A 22,258-nucleotide genomic window follows, 5' to 3' on the forward strand; every position below is an offset into this window, starting at 1 on the left:
TGTCTACAGCACAAAAGTTGAGCTGTGAGCTAACGTGCTCAGATAGTAAGAGTTTAATGAAATGCTTGTTTGGAATTATTGAATATGTAATACATATGTGTGTATATAAAAAATATGTAATTGATTTAATATATGAATTATATATATAATTTTTTTATGTGATGCATTATTAATTAAAGGTTCTTGCAATTGCTTGCAATCTTTCTATAATAAAACTCATGTATATATCCTTAAAGCCAAACAAAAATTGCCACAAAAACAGCTGTTTCATTTTAATGTTGCAATTCTGCAACAGCGGTGTTCTTGCATTTTTCCATTTCGTGCACCTTGCCATGACTTTTCAAGACAGAGTAAATATCCCTTATATATTAAATTCTTTGCATTTGCCATGTTGAATTAATTAATTTCTGCTAACAACACGAAACTAAACATCATCTGCTTTCAATTAAAATGTAAACAATGAAAAGCTTTCTTAGAACATTTGCTGAACTTTCTGACACATAAAAGCCCTTTCACGTGCAATAAACAACTTATGCCAATGTAAACGACCAAATCTTAATTTGATTAACAAAAGTTATTTTAGCTGTAGTGGAAACACGGTTTTACGTATACCATATATGTAAAACTTTTTAATTGTGAAAATATAGTATTTAATAGAATGCAACAGTACCAATGTGTTAGCAATGCATATGCATACATGTTTACAGACGTCCTGATTCTGATTTTTTTCGCACTTCGGAGCGGCCAAATACACTTATTAACGCACTGTTTTGACAGATTTTTTATTATTAGTACTATTTCTATAATTTTTTTTCTTTTTATTTTATTCAATTTATAAATTATTTTTTGAATCTTTCATTTAGAAAGTAATAATAGGTGAATTAAATCTTAAAAATGAACTTAATTTTTTCCCTATGCTATTGCTTTGGAAAAAACTATTGACACATTAAATAATTTGAAATAAAATTAGGTTGAATTAAATAAATCAAACTAAAAATCGCATTTATTCAAGTATAATTTATTATATTCTTAATCAAATAAAAATTAAGTGAATTTAGCAGATGATAATTCTATCCTTTTTTGTTTTTAGTAGTTTGTGGCCTTTGTACAGTTGGAGCTTATAAGCTGATTGGATAGGGTGGGCTTCTAAATTTAAAAGGTACTGACGGTTACATTTCACATTTAGGATTTTCGAATTTTACTTTAACCTGCTTTTGTAATACAAACGATTAAATTGTAATTTTATTTTTCAGAATTTTGTATGAAATCTGAGACGAATGTGAAACTAATGCTACGTTTCCACTATGTCATTTGCAATGTCAAATATTATCAGTATAATGAAAACGGGTAGTCATATGATGACATATTCGCATTATTGTCATGTAATGAAAACGCTTTTGACACACCAGTCAATTATAATTGTCATATAAAATAACATAGTGAAAACAAGGCATAACTTATGTAGTGATTTGCAGTTGCACCCTACGCGGATTTTGGAACCACAAATTTCAATTTTTTTTTTGTGGTTTTTACAATTTTTTGTGGTTGTTATATAGTAGGTCTGAAAAATCTCTGTATGAAATTTAATTCAATTCAGCTTTAATAGCTATCATAGTTTTGATTTGTTACATGTTTTTCCATATACATATGTAAATCTTAAGTTTTTATATTTTTATAATTTTATTCTTCGTGGTTGAATAAGTTGTGTTTTAAAGCGACTTACTTCAACTTAAGCATGATATAGATGATACTACAAGTATGCACACTAAGTATGCAAACTAAGTATGTGTTTTGCTATCACTTTAATGTAAGGTGTTATTTTACCACATACATGTCTGCAGACCGAAATTAGGTATACATACTTGAATATATGGTACACAGTGCGATTTACTTGCACGGCATGCTTGATTTGCATACATATAGCATCGTCTATATCAGGGCTGTCCAGACCAGTTGCGATCTCGAGCCAATACAAATCACTCTACATATTGGAGGGCCGCAGAAACAAATACGACCAATAAACCAAAAGAAAATTTGTGTAATTGTAGTAGATTAAAAAGATGTCGCAAGCATTAAACGCGGGCCGCATGTGGTCCGTGGGCCTAGCTTTGAACAGCCCTGGTCTATATCATGCTTTAAGCATTTATGCTATGTTTAGACATATGGGCCGGGCCGTGTTTTGAATAGCTCTGGTCAATATCATGCTTTAAACATTTATGCTATATTTAGACTATTGTACTTAACTGGGCAAATATGCTACAAAGTTTGTCTTTTTTTAATACAAAATCCATATAAAAATACGATAAACGTAAATTAATTACATTAATTATTTTTAATTTTAAAGAATAAAACGCAACACTTCTTATGAAATTATTATCAATGATCTTTTCATATTAAATTTCTTTTTATCAACTTTTTTATTTTCATTTCATTTTTCATTTTTTTTGTTTTTTTCTTTTTTTCTTTTTGTTTGTTTATAAAGCCGGCAGTGAATGCACGATATTGTCCGCTGTTGCTAAAGTAGTGCAGCGCTACATACAGAATTGCTTTGCTTGCGCATCCATAATGTTCCTTCTTTTTTTTCATTTGTTTTTCTTTTTTTGTTTTGTGCTATTCGTTCGTGGCTGTGTATAGCACAATCCGGCCTTATCTGTTTACAGAATCAAACGAGTCAAATGAAAAAAAAAAACAACAACACAATAAACAATAAACATGAACGTTACATATGAGAATATTCAAGCTGTGATTGCTGTTTGTGGTTTATGAATTTAATTCTTGAATTGCGCAAAGAAAGCTGTTCCCGGTCAGTACGTACTTTCAACTCGTTTCGTTCGGGTGTAAGTTCGGATTAAAATTGTGTTGAGGATTTTTGTTTTTTTTGTTTATTTCTTTTAAATTCTCTACCGGCGGAAGATTAGTGAATAATGTGATATGGCTAACTGTAAAATAAAAAGCCTTTTGTTTATTTGTTTTATTGCTTTGAGTGCGGCACGCCCACAAAAGAATTCGAAATCCATACTTAATGTGGGCTCAAAATGTGGCTACGCAGTAAGTGATATTCTGTTCTTTTTTATTTCTATTATGTCGAAAAGTTTGTGATGCTCGCTTGAAGTGTGATACTAAGTCTATTTAAGCTATGTAAGTGTCATTGTTGGAGGAGCTCCCTCTTTACCTTCATATGGTATAGTATCATAAGTTTTGAAAATTTTTCCAAGAGGTAACAATATATTTTTTTCTATTAATAAGAACTAATGCAGCTACATATTTCAAATGTAGAATGCAGGTCTATCGACTGTAGCTAAATCGAAAGGTTATCAGTGTGATGTGTTTTTTTTCGTTTTCTAGTGAAAATACTTAAGCTAATCATAAGTAATCATAGAAATTTAGATGTAAGCTACCGATTAAGGTTGTCCAATTACGCAATATAAAATTGAGAACCCATGGAACATTAATAGTTTAAATATAGTCAATGTATTTCTTGAACTTTTAGATTTGTATGTACGTATATATTTACGAAACTATGTTTACAAAAATGATCGCAACGCTAGCAGATGTACCAGTTACACAGAAGTATATTGGCTTGACCGATATCTTCAAACAACTTGCGTACAATGACGACCAAAAATTAAACATTCCTCGATCTCTGCGAACCAAGCAAAGACTTACCAAAAAAAAAAGGTGTGATTCCAAACTGAGTCAAAACATCAATAATTACAGCTATAATTTAAGATTTCACAAATACAATTCAAAAAAGTTCCATCAATTTCAAAGATTATAGTAACAAAATCATATACATAGTAAATAAGTATGGTTCAAGTTCATAAAGCGAACAAATTCACGCCCCGCAGTCACTAGTGTTCAATGGTTAAGTGTCACTTTAGCATTATTTCAATACACATAACGCAATGCGTTGCAATAACGACGATATACTAATAGGAATCTGCTATTATAGTTGTTGTAACACTTGTCGTTCCAGCATTTTTGGGAGATAGTACTTTATTGCTTTTCTTACAAACAACGAATCTAAAACGGGCGAAATGAATGAGCAAGATGAACTAATAATGCTTTCTCACGTAGATCCAATCATTATTGAATAGAAAAGTAAATGCGACATGATTGGACATGTTATTGATTGCAAAAATTGCTCTATAAATCGCTGCAATAAATTTTTTTGCCAAACTTCTCTTGTAACCGAATTCCGTAAGAAATATAAACCCCACGATGAAGTGTTCTTAAAATGTCACAGTATCTAGAAGATGCTATTTGTTAAAAAGAATTGTGACATCAGACTAGGAGCAGCATATCTACATGCCTTCGTACTCTTTTGATATGTACCTAAACTAAAGAGTCCAGTATTTTTAACGTGATTTCCTGCCTTCAAGGCTTAACACCACGGTGTTCAAAAACACACGTATTAATATAAAGCGTCAATCAACGCCAATAAAGCGTCAATTGGAATAGCTTGCTCTATTCCGCCAGTTTCAACTACAGCAACACACATATTTAATGTTAGTTACTTAAATTTAATAAATTCTTTTAATTTTCAATTTAACACCTACAGAGCTGCCCTGCTGTTAAGCCGCATATGTTAAATGTTCATTTGGTACCACATACACATGATGATGTAGGCTGGCTTAAAACTGTGGATCAGTATTATTACGGAAGTGAAACGTTAATACAAAAAGCCGGTGTACAATATATAATCGACTCTGTTGTAGAGCAACTGCTCAAGGATCCCAATAAACGCTTCATCTATGTCGAATCTGCATTCTTTTTCAAATGGTGGAGCGAACAAACTCCCGAAATGCAAGAAGAAGTAAAAATGTTAGTAGACGAGGGTCGTCTAGAATTTATTGGTGGTGCATGGAGTATGAATGATGAAGCTACTACACATTACCAGAGCATAATCGATCAGTTCACTTGGGGTTTAAGGTAAAAATTTTATTCAAAACAAAAAAAAAAAAACTTTAAATATAATGAATCTATTTTTATTAAGACGTCTGAATGACACATTTGGGGAATGTGGACGCCCACGTATAGGTTGGCAAATTGATCCGTTTGGACATTCACGTGAAATGGCATCTATGTTTGCACAAATGGGTTTTGATGGTTTATTTTTTGGCCGTCTGGATTATCAAGATAAAGACGAACGCCTTATGAACAAAAAGGGAGAAATGATTTGGCGTGCTTCAGCTAATTTGGGTATGCAATTATATTATTAGTTATATTATTTTTTGAAAAATATTTTATTTTAATTTTTAGGTGAACCAGCACACTTATTTACAGGCGTTTTGTATAATCAATATCAGCCACCACCGGGTTTTTGTTTTGATATTCTCTGTGCTGATGAGCCAATTATCGACGGTAAACACAGTCCTGATAATAATGTTAAAAAGCGCGTAAGCATAAAATATTTCTGATCTTATTACAATAACTTCCCCACACTAAAAAAAGTAGTAATTCTCACATTATTGTCTTACATATCTTATCATGACGTTCATTCTGGTAATTAGGTCGATGAGTTCTTTGACTTTATCGAAAAGCAAAGTCGCTATTATCGTACTAATAATATCATCCTTACTATGGGTGGGGATTTCACCTATCAGGACGCAAATGTTTATTACAAAAATTTGGATAAATTAATACGGTAAAATTACTTATATTGCCTTAAAATTTTTACATGTTGCAAATTTAGTTAAAAGTTGATGAAAGATTTTTAAATTGTAACTAATTACACTATTTTTTAAACGTTTTATATTAGCTTTTTGGCATACAGTTATTTTTTTATCACCATATTATCATTGGCCAAATTTTAGCTAGAACTCTTAGGAAGCACTTTTAAAAGATAGATTTTGTAATCTATTAAATTGTACATTATTGAGTAGTGAATGTTTTGTATAGATGATAATCTATTCAATGTCACGAATAAAAGTTATGTACATTGAATCAGTAAACATTATAACAATATCTTGTTGATTGATTGAATAAAATAGTAGCTCCAATAACACTTTTACACTATTTTATTTCCTCATCAGCGTTTCCAACTAATTACTTGTATAATAGACAACTCTTATGGATTCGTCCAGTTAAAAAACATCAGAGTTAATTATTATTTGTTTTGTTAGTCCCCTTTTACATCTACATCATCTTCCAGTTTATCGAGACCCGATACTGATGGCGCGATATCACATAAAACCATCATGGTATGTGAACTCATTATCGAAACAAACATCATTCTTATCGGAGATCAAGCGATATTTCTAGATATTTCCAAAATTGCTGACAAAAGAAGATCGTTTCGATACCATTTTGGTTATTTAAAACGTTTCGATCAACTTATGTTTCGAAACATTTGATGAATGTTGGACTTTGACTCAGAAGAAGAGTGCTTTTAATGAACAATAATAAAAAATCAAAACTAACACGCTTTGTTTTTTTTTTTTAATCTAATCTATTGGGATATAGGACAGAGTGTGTATATAGATCCTTCATGTTTAGATATCATCTTACAATTACATCACTTAAAAACATACTAAAATAACTAATGTAGCAACTAAAAACCTAGTAGATCTTTTTAATGACATGTATAATAACTTCCTAATAAATTCCCTTACTACAGCTTTTATATAATATTGTAGCCTTTCCGCAATACATTTACGAATTTTGTATATTGACTTATGTTTTTCATAGGTTGATCAGTTTTTTGAATTTGTAACAAACATGTCTAAAAGTTATCGTACCAAAAATGTACTCATAACAATGGGTGAAGATTTTCATTATCAAAATGCCAATTCATGGTATAAAAATTTGGATAAATTGATTAAGTGAGTAGTAATATTATAGACAGCTGCTTTCATCAACTTATAAATAGTTACGTACAAAAACTTAGTTGCTTAAATTATTTTCATTTTTTTTTTTTTAGATATGCTAATGAACGTCAAATTAATGGGTCTGAAATCAATCTTTTATATTCCACACCTTCGTGCTATCTTAAGTCTTTACATGATGCTGGTATAACGTGGCCAACAAAGGATGATGATTTCTTTCCCTATGCGTCAGATCCACATGCTTACTGGACTGGTTATTTTACTTCACGTCCAACACTGAAACGCTATGAACGTGTGGGAAATCAATTTTTGCAAGTTTGCAAACAACTAACATCTTTAGCACCACGAGAAAATCCATATTTTTTGCCACATCTCTCATTTTTCCGCGAAACAATGGGTATAATGCAACATCATGATGCTGTAACAGGCACCGAGAAACAAAAGGTTGCCTACGACTATGCAAGACGTTTAAATGTTGCTTTACGCGCTTGTGGAAGCAACACCAAAGATATACTTAACCATTTAACATCTGGAGAAACCCCACAAACAGGCATACCAGACACTAAAAAGCATGACTATAAATTTGAATTCAAAACTTGTGACCTATTGAATATTAGTAGTTGCCTCATTTCGGAAACTAGTGACCGTTTTATACTTACACTTTATAATCCACTTGCACATTCTACTTTTGAATATGTCAGGGTACCAGTATCAACTTTAGATTACATTGTCAAGGACTATAGAGGTTACTTGTTTTTTAATCATTTATATAATTTTCAAATGTTTATATATTATTTTGTTGCAGATGTTACTTTGGAAACGGAAATATTGCCTATTCCGGAAACAATACAAAACATAACGTTCCGTAACTCCCGTGCAAAATATGAACTCATCTTCCTAGCCAGTGAATTACCACCTTTTGGATATAAGTCTTATTACATTATGAAAACAAACAAGCATCGCTTGGAACCAATACCCGATGCAGACAACTTATCAAGTTTTGTTAGCATTGGAAATGAAGTATGTATAAAATAGATTTTTAATAGCGATACAGTCGTATACGTATACTCTCTAAGTGACTAGTAATTTTAAAATATATAGGAAATTTGAAAAATAAAAACACGTATACAGGTAGTACTACACCTGAACCTTATTAGTCCATTATAATGTGACTAATCAACAGAGACCTCAACTATTTGTTAGTTATAATACCATTTTAAGACTATAAGAAACTGTAGCATATTTTTAATCGTTGTGCTGGATACGTTCGAAAGAGGGCTAAGGGAGGGAGGGAGAGGGAGAACTAAACATTAGCAGATGTGCACCACTCTTTTTTTCTTTTTTCTTCTTTAAGTCAACTCTTATTCTAAGTACATGTTTACCAAATAGCCAGCCAATGGTTGTCCAAGCTACCATCTTATATTAAATCCCACCCACGTAATCTATTCCTTAACCCTCTCATTTATTTATTTGAAAGTATTACATGGAATTTGTTTTTATAATATATTTTTTTTAATAAGTACATGTAGTTTAATTTCACCTTAACTTAAATCCATTATTTTGTTGTATATTTATATATATGTATATATAATTATAGTTATATATATTATAATAACATAGTATATTATTTTATGTTATATTAATATTTAAATAAATTTTATTTAAATATTTTTTTATATATATATATTTATATATTTAATCATATTTCTATAACCACTTCATTTAAATAATTTTTGGGTTGTCTTATATTAATAGAAAATACGTTTAACTTTTGACACGAACGGCTTCTTATCTGCAATAACAACAAAAGAAATGACACGTATTGTCAATCAAGAATTTTTGTATTACGAGGGTGCTATTGGCAATAATCGCGAATTCCGTAATCGCTCCTCAGGCGCATATATATTCCGACCCAAAACTGATAATGTTAAGCTTGTGACAACAGGTCCCAAAATAAAAGTATATCGTGGAAATTTGGTAGAGGAAGTTCACCAAATTTTTAATGAATGGATAAGTCAAGTTGTACGCGTTTACCGCAAACATGGCTACGCAGAATTTGAATGGATGGTTGGACCGATACCCATTGATGACGGTGTTGGCAAAGAAATTATTACAAGATTCAACTCTGATATACAATCTGAAGGTATATTTTATACCGATTCGAATGGTCGTGAAATGTTAAAACGTTTACGTGATCATCGTGATACGTGGCGTGTTAAATTATTGGAGCATACGGCTGGCAATTATTATCCTATAACAACAAAAATAGCATTGGAAGATGAAAATGCACGTTTGGCTATATTGACTGATCGTGCTCAAGGTGGCAGTTCAATGGGTGATGGTTCTTTAGAATTGATGATTCATCGTCGTTTATTACACGATGATGCTTTTGGCGTGGACGAATCACTTAACGAAACAGCATTTGGACAAGGTTTAGTTGCGCGTGGTACCCATTATTTAATATTGGGTAATTCACAATTGGATCAAAGTCCAACGACACAGTTACTGGAACGTTTTACACAGTTGGAAAAATTGTTACCAACATGGAAATTTTTCAGTGATGCAACGAATAGTTCCTACGATGACTGGCGTTTAAATTACACAAACATAGTAAGTATAATATGATTATTTTGGAATATTAAATATTTAATGCGTTTTTTTTTTTGTAGTTTTCTGGTATAAGTCTTTCATTACCGCGGAACATACATATTATGTCATTCGAGCCCTGGCATGAAAATGAAATTCTAATACGTTTTGAGCATATTTTAGAAAAAGATGAAGATCCTGAATATTCAAAAACGGTGCAATTTAATTTGAAAGACGTATTACGTGGTTTTAATATTGTCGATATACGTGAGACTACGTTGGACGGTAATGCATGGCTGGATGATAATCGAAGAATGGAATTCGTGCCTGATCCAATTGAAGAGTTATATGACAATTATGCTCTTTATTACAAATCATCAGATTATGTGCAGCTGCTGCGAGCTGATAAACCATTATTAGATGCAAAGTACTTTGAAGAACTTTTACCTGTTGATGGTTTGGGTGCGGAAAGTAATCGTCTTAAACGTGAACATGGAAAAAACATGGAATTAAATCGTTTACGTGCTGAGAAATTAAAGAAGTTCAAGCCATCAATTGCAAATCTTCCATTGCAAGAAGATGATGATACTAAATTCATTATTGAGCTTAGTCCAATGGAAATTCATACATATGTACTAACACTTGCAAAGCACATATAACTATTTTAATATAAATAAATCAATTTTAGAGGTATAGTGTCTTTTTATAAATAAATATTTAATGATTTAAAAGTTATTGTATTTTTGTTTACCATTACCTTCGATTTTCGATTGTGTATATAAAAGGCTTATTAGTTTTTCAGTCAGAAGAATGCTGATTACTATATATACTATATTTAACCGTGCCGGAAATCGATTATACGCATTCCATAGCTATATTATAAAAACTGATTTCCTACATTGTTAACAAGGTATTTAATTTAGTTAATAAAAACGATTTTCAAAACAACATTAGTTTTGCCGTAACTAGTAACCGTAATATTATTATATCCAAAACCGTTAAATAATCGTGTGATTACCTGATAAGATCAAGGTTTTTTCGGTTTTATGAATATAACTATTAACAAGTAAACCTACCACTAAGATTGTAAAAACTAGCTGGAGAAACTGCTGAAGTTTTATAAAGTTAAAGGGTTTTATCGATGCCTATTTTCCTGAAGAAAATGTTACTATTAACATATTTGCCTATCTTAAAATCATTGGTAAAAATCTTTATATTTATCAATACCAGGACAAGACCTAATAAATTTTTATCGAATGAATATGAATAGCTACATCAGATTCAAAGTTTAAATGAGAGTAAATTTAATTTAATGATTCACTACTTGAATAAGAAATAGTGGATAAAAATATGTCATTGTATAAACACAAGATTTGCATGTCAGAGACATAAGGTTTCATGCAAATGTGCGCTAAAATTGATCATTTTTTTAGTGGGAGTTTGAAAATTGAAGATAGAATACCCGTGGTTCAAGATCTAATTATATTTGTATGTTCTACAATATGGACATCATCTATTTAATGTCATGTGCGCAGACATGGCGAATGTATGTTATGCAGACAGTCAAATCGCAACTGATATATTCATACCGTTACTACTATTTAAGTACTTTTTAGTTAAGTTAAATTTTAACATTTCCATATATATTCCTACAAAAATATACAAATTTGTTTCTAAAGAGCTAAAATAATAAGTTTTATTAGTGAGCAACGCTGTTTTGACTAATGTGAAGAGGTACAGAAAACCTGGTCACCGTATATATTAAATTAAATCCTTTAATTCCTAGAAGGAGCATAAGGCCGCAACAAAGATCTTCCACTTGTTGGCTAATAGCTTCAATTCTCTCCAGCTTTTCCGCATATATGATGTTTCCACATCAATTTGCCTTCACCAATTGTGTACAGGTCTGCCCCTTCTGCTGCTACCCATCGGGTTCCACCGTGACCTAAGTTTCAATATATTGTTCTTAATCTTTTCACATCAGTGTCAAAGTTTAAATCTCAAACCCTTGATCTTTTCACATCAGTGTCAAAGTTTGAATATCAAACCCAAACTAGATATTTTATACTGTGGGAGAATAAATTACATTAGTGTTTTGACAGTTAAATTTAATTTTGTAAATAATATCAATATTGTCTTTTTCTTAATACACTAGATACAAAAAGTGAGTGAACTCCTTCCATTACATATAAACCAGCTTGTGTTCCAAGCTTAAGGGCAATTACCTGTAATAAGCGAAAGTAGAGTACATAGGTCTCATCATTTCAACTTAGTACATTTGGAATATAAGTATATCATTAAGTTAGTAATGAGTTTAGTATAAGTATCTGTAATATATGTAATATATATCCAATATTCTCGTTCTGCTGAAATCTTTTTGGAAAGCATTACATCCAACAGTAAATATTATCGTGTGGAGAGATTATGACAACAAACAGTTATTTTTTAAAATATATTTAATTATTTTAATAAATATTTATGAGTGCGAGTTATTGGATAGAATCAAAAAAGATAATATAAAGACCTATTTAGTCATTGTCTGTTGTGAACGTATACCACGTTGCTCAGTAATTTTAAATTGTAGTAATACAACCAAATATGTGGCCATAAAGGAGACATTCTGTAATAAAATTCAATATAATTATTAATTTAGGTTTAGGACTTAAGTAGCATTACCGATGTGATTAATTCTCTGTTGATATTTGCGTAACCATCTAAATTCATTATAGGTGGATTTTTTGCAATGGCGTCTAAAAACATTCGTACTTCCTTTTGTGTCGCACTGTCAACGGCTGTCAAATTCACATTTAATAATTTTGTTTGAAAATCTAAACCCACTTTCTGTGAAGCATAATGAGCTTCATTGCATATAATGTAAAGTAAGCCCATACAATAGAAAACGATAACGAATAGTCCAACCTCTTTGTATGTCGCGCCATGATCTATAATTTCGCTTAAGGATCCGTAAGTTGCTATGATTGTAGTAAAGAATATAACCAAGCAATACATGCCATACATATTTGAATAAGCCCGACCTACGAAAAAATTAGTGCACAAAAATGTGGGTTTGAAGAGGTGTATTTTTTGTTATATGCCGTGCAAAAAATTAGTAAGTCTCTTGTTAAAAATTCTACAGCAATACGTTATACAACACACTATCCTATTTTACAACAGTTCAGTTGTAAAGTGTATTGTGTTAAAAAAAATTATAAACTTTCTTATACAAGAAATTAATTATGTAGTCCGCTGTGGAAGAGGCTTCATTTCTCATGTAAGAGAATAGTTATAAAGTAACTTTATCTATAATATGTTAGTTATATATATATATATATATATAATATATATATATATATAATATATATATATATATAAGGATGTCTATACCCTCTCCAATTGCGCTGAAGCTTTAAGCGATCTTACGTGTATTATTTAAATAAAAAAATAACAAAAAATCAATAGTTTTATATAGTAAACTTTTAATTTATATAAATTTTTTAATTTTTTAATATATTTAAAAAAAAAGTCTAATGTCAATACGTTTTATTCAGACTTTAAATAGAGACTTACTGTTATATTGCCAAAAAGTATACCTGAATTAGAATTGAACTTAAGAAAACTATTACCTAATTGTTGCATCATATGACTTAAATCCACCCAAAGATGTCTATATTCCGTCAATTTTTGTGCAGGCTTATCACCTTTAAGCGTTTGCTGAAGTGAATTTGACAGTGCAAGACTAGCGGTACCGAAAGCATTGCAATTGATGTACCTAGTTAATATATCAAGACATATTAAAAAATCGTTAAAGAAGTATATACTATTTGATAAATATCACTATACGATCAATCTATTTACAATTCGTTATAAAGACTATGTTAATTGTGACACTTTTTCGATTTAGAGTCCAAAATATATAATTATACTGCAATTCGCTATTGACCTTCCCCTTATATGACACTATTGTATTTTGCTTTAAAATAATTGAGTCTTTACTGTGGATTTCTCTTTGTTATAAACTTTTTCTGAAACTGTATAATCCGTATAGCAAGGTATAAATATATTTAATAAATACTTAACATATTGCAGATCTTTTTTTTCTATCTGTTACTTATTGTCATTATAAATATTATGAATGTTATGATTAATGGTTGTCAAAGACATATATCCAAATAATTAATACTCTCAAAAATTTCTATAATGAATTGATAACCAAAATATATGGATATGCATATGGATATGCAATTTAGTTTCTTTGTGGGTTTTGTTTTATTCTACAGCAAGTAAATTTGTTAATGAACTTTTACTTTTCGGAGTTGACGAAAGTCAAGTAAGGTTCTGGGTCAGTTGGCACTCACTCTAAACACTCACCATAAGCTTTAAATTTGACAGGGTACGAGTTCAACCCTTGGTACATGCAGTCTCAAAAAATTATTTAGGAATAATTAAATAAAAGAAATAATTTTAAGACTACTGATAATGGGTATTTAACAATACTCGAAACAGCTGTATGGGCAGCCAAAAAATTCAATTAATTAAAAATACTAAAAATAAATTTTTGTTGTTGCAATTCATCTCTCTTATCTTCTTTTCGATTGGAAACAATAGACCGCTTCGTCAAAACGGACGTTAAAAATCAATTTAAATAACTTAAATCAATGGATAAAATTTCATTGGAATGAATGTTAGGTGATTAAGAATCCAATTAAACCTTATCAGATTACTAAAAAGAAGAGTGGGGTTTTTATTTAAAACTATTGAATTTTAATTAATGGTCAGCCCTTTTTAGGCAGGAAGCCGTGGAAAGAAGTGCAAGATTCCTTGCTAAGGGGTTAACATGTTCTGTCAGCCTTTTATTGTGTTTTTTTCTTATATTAACAAATTCAGCTTTAACTAACGGAATTTGTAGAATTTGGTAGATACTTTCATTCATTTTATTTTCAATATCATTGGATATTTTCAATATTTGAAGCACTAGCATTACCAAATAACTGGATACCATAAGTCCATATTAGTTTTGTGATGCTAAGAGTACTTTACACTCTAGGTACAGGGAGGATCTAACTTAGAGGCTTGGAGCTTCATTTGTATTTTTTTGGCTTCAATATGCTTGCGCCAAGTTAGTCGCCTGTCTAGATGAATACCTAAGTACGTTATATTATCTGCTTGTGTTATAGGAATATTATTAAGTAATTAAGTAATTGTTGGAGATATACTCCGATTGTCTAATTATTCAAAAACTTTTCAACTACAATAACACAAAGAGATCGAACTCAAATTAAAATATATTTAGTTGATTTTGACAATTATCTGGTTTTCTGCCATTGATTTAAATTAGATGCGTATTTTTGCCTTGCAATCTAACTTATAGCAACGCCGATTTCAATTATCCGACACGTTCAATTGACAACGAGATAAAGATTTATTTGAAGTTCGCTTCAAAGACCCATTAAAAGAATTAATTGTAGTTTTCAAAAAATTAGGGTTTTTTTATGTTTATGCTGTTTCTATAGAGAACAATTTGTATATTTAATAATGTGTATTTTTAGTAATAATAATTTCGGTTAATATTTAGAGCGGACTCTTATCACTTGTGATTATTTTCGCTTACTATACCATGGAATCATATCTCACGTTTATGCAGCATTTATATAGAATATTACGTATAACGAATAACTTATATCTTCGACACCACATATTTTGGTTAGTAATGAAAATATATTAGTTAATAGAACTAAGGAATCGTACTCACATTAATGCGAATATCGAATTTCGAATAACATTTATTTTCAATATTTTCGATAAGTTAATATTGGCAATAGGTTCCTCATTACTTGGGATTGCTTTTATATGAAACAAGGAATTATATTCCAGATTAATGCCATTTTGGTAAAGAACATGTTGTATATTTAATAATCTATATTTTCAATACGATTTGTTTCAAATAAAAGAGAAAATATTTTCGGATATTTTAATTTGGATCTAGGAATCATTTCTTATGTTGATGTCGCTTTTATAAAGAACACTTTTTATGATAATAATATAGTTTGAAGATTTGTTCGCTTACGTTCTACTTACCATAAACTGCAAAAACAATTAAGCATTGCTATTATTGGATAATATGCGAAAGTGTACCACAATTCGAAATCAGGTTGTAGGAAATACTGTGACAGATTCACTACAATGCTGAGTCCCCAAGAAAATATACAAAGTGCCCATGTCAACGGATATAAATTTGGAAAAACTATTGCTGAACCAGTAACTTTAAGAAACTTTAGTTGATAATTAGTCCACATATTTTTAAAAATAGCCACTTGCGGTCCATGTCGCCAACTAGCAATCGGCAAAAGAAAATTCGTAAAAAGCAGGCTAATGAATATGACATTGTAAATGGCTTCATCGAAACGCCGCTCAGAATTGTTAACAAATTTTTTAACACGTTCTCTTAAAACCAAAACCACAACAGTTGTTTGTATTGAATACATGAATAGAGCCCAAAAGAATTGTTTCGATGTCCAAGAGTAACCAGTTCGCGGTAAGTTTGTTCCAGTAGGATTTCGATGTATCGGCATAACTCCCATAATTTGAAATAATACTAAAAGACTCTTAGTAGTATGATAAAAGGAGTCATGTTTATCCAATAGATCTGGATCATCTACGACACTTTGTTTCCGTACATAATAATCAGCTAGATTAGCATCGTTATTATTGGCTAATACATCCATTTTTTCTTTATAACGTTGTTCATCCTCTAAAAATTGCTTCTGATTCGGATTAAGTACGGGAATTATTTTAGTTGGTGGTGTCATGCCGCTATTTGATGCCCAAAATGCCATGTTTGTAGGGAGTGTTTAAATACTACTTATAGAATATTATTTTACGAAATTGAGTTACCGAGCACTGCACACTTTGAAATATGAAATTCGATTGCACCTTTGTATTGCAGGATATCGCAAATGTCCTTTTGATTTTGTATATATAAAATCGATTAATGTTTCGATTAGCAAAGTTTATATTTGTTCACTTTGGAATGTTTAATGACAAAAACTGGGCGGGTAAATGAATTGTTTATTTATTCTAAAGGTGTAAATGGAAATATTTTTTTAGTCATTACCATTGAGCTGTGAAATTAATAAGGACTTCACAAAAAGAAATAACAAAAGTATAAACTTAATATTACAATTCGTTTGTTAATCTACTTCTTTCTATTTATTTTAAATTGAATTCATAAACAAGTTAGCTCTATTTACGTAGTTTGTATTGTGTAAATTATTGAATAATAAATAAACTTTTATAGTTTTAAAATATTAACGAGCAATTTTGCAATGCAAACTTAAGTTAAGTTACACTTAAGTTTTCTATATTGAGCAATAAACCGTCACTCAAATATGACTTCAACTTTTAATGGAAGCATATGTATGTGCATATGGACACATATTGCGACATACGTCACAATAGTTTTAAGTCTTCCATAGACAAATTATGGTATAAAAATTTATTTCCTTAAATGGATGAACTTATTTTTATTGAGTATGTATATGTATGCTTCAGTGTATATTTATATTAATAATTTAAACTTTTGGTTGTATTCCATAAAAAATTGAACACTATGTAATTTTAATACGTTGTTTTTTATTCCTTAGATTACGTATTTAATAATGCAATTATATAGTCCAGTGTTAAGATTAAACAACATGAATACATTGATTCAGTATTTTTAGTGCCTCCTCTATTATTTTCTTCTTCGCTCTCTATCCACTGGTTATCACATCCAAGCCCGCATTCCGAGTGAAATGTAAACCAAATCACCACCTCTCGAAACCACTGCCATTATCCTTAAGGACATACTATTATTTAGTTCAAAATTGTACTACATAACATCTTTAATGCGTTTTTATATGTGAAACATTGTAAATTACATAAACATTTTTATAGTTTCCCGAAATTTTGCTTTTTGTAACGATTTGGAGGGTAATGACTTGGGCATTGCCCTGTCCAAAATTGTCGGTATCCAATGTATATTATAAACATAATATATATGTTTTAAATATATGATTCCATAAAATTCATAATAATGAGGTTAGTATATACGCATGGGACGAAACTATTGCATCCAGGGGTTCCTAAGAAATTGCTTCTAGTTGCTCGAAGCATTTAGATAATGTAACCACGCAACAACGTGTAATAGCCTGCAGCGATATATATACTGGACTAAATGGAAATTTAAATCGTCATTAATGCGGTTGTAAATTGTTCAGTTCCCCTAAAACGCCATACAAATTATCGACCATCAATTTTTATATTCTGGACACTCTTATTTACCAAATGATGACGATTTTGGAACTATCGAGATAATTATAAGAAAAAAAGATTTATTCTATGTCCATAAAGACTATTATACTATCAGAAATCAGTGCCAAAAATACAAAGGATTTATTTCGAATAAAATGAAACAAGCTGATATAATTTCTACCAAACCAAGATGCCGTAGAAGGTGCAATTATAAAAAGGCGTAAAAATATCAGTAATACTATGTTGAGCCTTTTCCGAGTTTGTGCATCTGGGCACTTTTTCTCTTTGATAGCTGGAGAGTTTCTGTAGAGTCCCATACATCTCACTCACTAATTTATGTATTCCCCATAAGCTTCGTGATTATTCAATGACAGATATAAAATCTGCATACCGCTTCGTGCGGTTAGTGATTGCTCTGACATTAGTAAGTAGAACAGCCTGTCGGTTTTTACGAATAGCTTCAGAGCTCTGTCCCTTATGTTTTTTTGACAGGATCTATTTTAAGCTCTCTTAACATGTCATTTGTACGGATGTACCATGGCTCTCGGAGAGCCTGACTTTAAGCAACTTGTAGCTTCTGAATAGTAGAGTCGACAGCTTTGCTATACGCAACACATCCATAAAGCAGTGCTGTTCTAATTATCTGGCTGTAGATCAGCTTTCTGTTCATCACGCTAAGGTTGTTGTGTTTGAAAAGTGGTTGTAAGCAATGCATTGTTTTTGCGCAATTACTTCTTTTGACTTGTATGTGTTTGTGCCAAGTGAGCGGCTTATGAGTAATTAATAAAACTTTATAAGTACAATTAGAAATTAAAAATAAGCTATAATAAAGCACTATTAATAAGTAGAACTGTACTGATGTGTTCTATGTACAAATTGCCATAAGCTATTAAAAACGTAATATGAAAATTTTAATATATATTCTTCTCGAATAAGCTGGAATTTTTCTTCGTGATGTAACTTTCCTTAACGAGTAACTATGTTTAAAATATATTTACATATATGGTTATAAAACTTAAGCAGTATTAAAAGCGATTTAAATAATTTAATGTAGTTTAAATAATTGTTTTTCAAAACTAAACAAAAGTAATTAAAGAATATCAAATATATATATGAACTATATAAAGAAGTTTTTCGAACAGTAGTGAAATACAACAACAAAATATAATTTTATATTATTTTAATTAATTGAACTTTTGACTGACTTTATTATACTGTATACATATATAAATATATATATATATATATCTTATATAATTATGACTAGTATATATATGTTATTTATATTTTTATATAAATGTACAAATTAACTCAATGTAACTAAATCTACTCAATAATTATTAACGAAATAAATCATAGCAAAACAAAAAAATATAATTGAATTTATTTTTTTTTTTAATGTTTTAAATAAATGAATTTATATTTTAAATAAATAAATTATATATTTATTTTTTAATCAATTTTTATTTGTTTTTGCACACCTGTTTATAATGAAATTTATTCTGAGAACAAGAATTTTATCCAAAATTAAATCGAATCCCAAACATCAATCTCGGTTCAGTCATGACTTCTAGGGAATTTATGTTTTCCAGAATAAGTCGTTAGAATTCGGGATGTGAAAAAGTCTTTGAAGTCAGAATTAGTTCTATGTATATTTAATACATATGTTATTATGTTATTAAATAATCATTTATAGTAAAAAAAAACTAATTAAAATTCTATTAAATGAAAACACTGAATTTCTTTTTTGTACAACAAATTCTTTATTATAATTAGTAACACTTTAAAAAATATTAATGAAAAAATTGTATTAGTGAATTAGCTTATAAGTATATATATTTTAATAATATTTTTGAAGTAAATGCTATTTATTAATTTTAATAATATATATTGTGTATAAATTTTAATTTTATAATAAATTTATTTTTTTATTGGTATTATATGTATACTTTATATAACATTTTAATTTATTTAATTTTATTATGTTAATATTATACATAATAAATTTTTATAGGTATTTCAATTTTTATATGATATTTATTATTTTTCATTTAAAATTAATTTAGTAAAAAAATTGATGAATATTAACTATATGACTAAATTAACACTCGAATAAATTATATATATAGATTTTTTTAAATAAATAGATGAAATAAATATATTTAAGGTTTTGTTTCTTTATACAAATAAGTATAAATGACAATTAAAACATTAGTTTTATATATATAGAAAATCAAAACTAAATCTATTATAAAATAAAAAAATTTCGTAGAAGTGATTTTGTAAAAGATTAAATTTTGTATGAACTTTATAAATTCAGAATTTTATGTAAATTTTTATTATAATAATTTCATATCATAAAATTGGATAAAGTTTATTTAAACAAATATTCGCAATTTTTTTTATAACTTATAAGCATATTATAAAAATAATATATAGATAAAATATGCATCACGTAGGCAATAAATTTAATTAAATAAAAAAAAATTTTATATTATTTTATTTTTATAATATAATTAAAACTTTAGATTATTATTATGATTATATAGTTATAATTTTGTATTATTATTATAATTATTAGTTTATTATTATAAATATATTATTGTAATATAATTACTATTTTATTATTGTTATTATTATAATAATTATAACTTGCGAACATTAGTGTATTTAAGTAAATGTAGTTTATTTTTCAAAAAAATATAAAAAAATAGTTGTTAAAATATTAAATAATATTACTATTATATTAATGGAGAAATAATAAACGAAGTAAGGACATTTTTTTAATTCATTCCATAAATGGAAATATATTTTATATTTTCTTCATAAAATATATATACATATATATTAATATATATATATATAGATATATATATAAATAATTTTTGTCTTTTTTGTATTGATAACTGTTTCAGGTGTTGAAATAACCTATTAAAAAATTAATTAAAACACTTATATCATAATGCTTTTACAGAATGTTTTACAGGCATTTATATTTGGGACAGAAACGAGAAGTAAAGGCATTGCGACCTGATAACAAATTTTTTGTGAGTATGTTATAAATGTATTGTTGTTTATTTTTGAAAAATTTTTTTATAAAATTATTATTAAATTAAAATTTAATTTTTTACTCTTTCATAGCTGGGGAGTTTCTACAGAGTCCCACCCATCTCACTGACTAATTTGAGTATTCCTCATAATCTTCGTGATTATTCAATGACTGATCTAAGATCTACGTACCGCTACGGTTAGTGATTACTCTGAGATTAGATAGCGCTAAGTAGGACAGCCTGTCGCTTTTCGCATATAGCTTCAGAGCTCTGTCCCTTATGTATTTTTTGACCTGATCTATTTTAAGGTCTCTTAACATGTCACTCCTGTGAATGTACCATGTCACTTTGAAGAATCTTCGGAGAGTCTGACTTTGAGCAACTTGTAGCTTCTGGATAGTAGAGTCGACAGCTTTGCTATACGCGACACACCCAAATCTTTTTGTGCTAATAAAATAAGATTTTCTTTGTTTTAGCACTTTTTGTAGTTTAACAAATTTTTTAAAAATTGTTTTAATCAAATTAAAGTGATTAATTAATCAATAACCATTTATTGTAATTATTTTAACTTTGATTTTGTTTTAAAATTTTTTCAATGAAAATTGGTTAGTACACATTTTTTTTAAATCATTTTTTATAATATAACAAAAATATTAAAATTTTGTTTTCACTTTTTTTTAAACTAATAGTAGCGTCTTATTACTATTAAGATGTGATCGTCATTCATTTATTTAAAATTGTTTTATATCAATTTGTTAATACATAAATGCATTAACATACTTAAATACAGAAATGTTCAAATTTATTTTTTTATTAGTATCAAAAAAAACAAGTAAAAGTTTTAATATTTAATTACGATAAAGCAATATTAATATTAATGTATATATAAAACAATAATTTAATAAGTATTTTATTATATCAATAATTGTGAAATTATGTGTTTTTTTAAAAATTAAAATTTTATTCTTAATCATTTAAAAAAAAATTAATTGCACGCAACTAAATCGCTCGATATTAAACTACAGAATTTATCATATGGAATTTTGTCATTCAACTTAAAAGTACTTTAGAATGTTTTAGAAATAAGTTAATAATGTAAGGAGGAGTTTTATTTTTAATGTCAAACATTTGATTTACAAATATTTTTTTGTGAAAACAATTTTTGTTTTATAAAATCAAAATACAATAATTTAATTATAATATATATCAATAAAGTTTTAAATAATTTATATAATACCTATAAAGGATAATGTTATTCGAAATAATTTTTAAATTTTTTATTTATTTATATTTTTATTTATTAATATTTAATTTTTTAATTTATTATTTATTTATTAATATATTATTTATTTATTAATTCATTATCTATTAATATATTATTTATTTATGAATTTATTATTTATTTATTAATATATTATTTATTTATTAATTCACAATTTATTTAATTATTTATTATTAATTTTATTTATAGAATAAGACTATTATTTATTTAGTATTTTGTTTTCT

General features: G+C 28.5%; 2 protein-coding genes across 3 annotated transcripts; one reads left to right on the forward strand and one right to left on the reverse strand.

Annotated features, from left to right (window-relative positions):
- Window positions 1-2,762: 2,762 nt before the first annotated feature.
- LOC119687444 (lysosomal alpha-mannosidase) lies at window positions 2,763-10,144 on the forward strand. Of its 2 annotated transcripts, none has more exons than XM_038101763.1 (9): window positions 2,763-3,048; window positions 4,562-4,932; window positions 4,997-5,202; window positions 5,263-5,399; window positions 6,691-6,824; window positions 6,923-7,572; window positions 7,633-7,847; window positions 8,583-9,437; window positions 9,497-10,144. In XM_038101763.1, the coding sequence occupies exons 1-9, from the start codon at window positions 2,932-2,934 to the stop codon at window positions 10,070-10,072; spliced, it is 3,261 nt and encodes a 1,086-aa protein (XP_037957691.1). In that variant the 5' UTR covers window positions 2,763-2,931; the 3' UTR covers window positions 10,073-10,144. The 2 variants fall into 2 exon arrangements, with proteins under 2 accessions (XP_037957691.1, XP_037957690.1); XM_038101762.1 differs by lacking the exon at window positions 6,691-6,824 and adding an exon at window positions 5,514-5,647 and having other exon boundaries at window positions 2,764-3,048.
- A 1,759-nt stretch (window positions 10,145-11,903) lies between these two features.
- On the reverse strand, window positions 11,904-16,246 carry LOC119690058 (gustatory and odorant receptor 21a). Its single transcript, XM_038105041.1, has 4 exons — window positions 15,489-16,246; window positions 13,037-13,182; window positions 12,090-12,448; window positions 11,904-12,033 (listed from the first exon to the last, which is right to left on the reverse strand). Exons 1-4 carry the CDS (start codon window positions 16,244-16,246, stop codon window positions 11,938-11,940), a joined length of 1,359 nt encoding a protein of 452 aa, XP_037960969.1. The 3' UTR covers window positions 11,904-11,937.
- Window positions 16,247-22,258: the final 6,012 nt, after the last annotated feature.

This window comes from Teleopsis dalmanni, chromosome X (genome assembly GCF_002237135.1).
Source record: "Teleopsis dalmanni isolate 2A chromosome X, ASM223713v2, whole genome shotgun sequence".
NCBI lineage: Eukaryota > Metazoa > Arthropoda > Insecta > Diptera > Diopsidae > Teleopsis > Teleopsis dalmanni.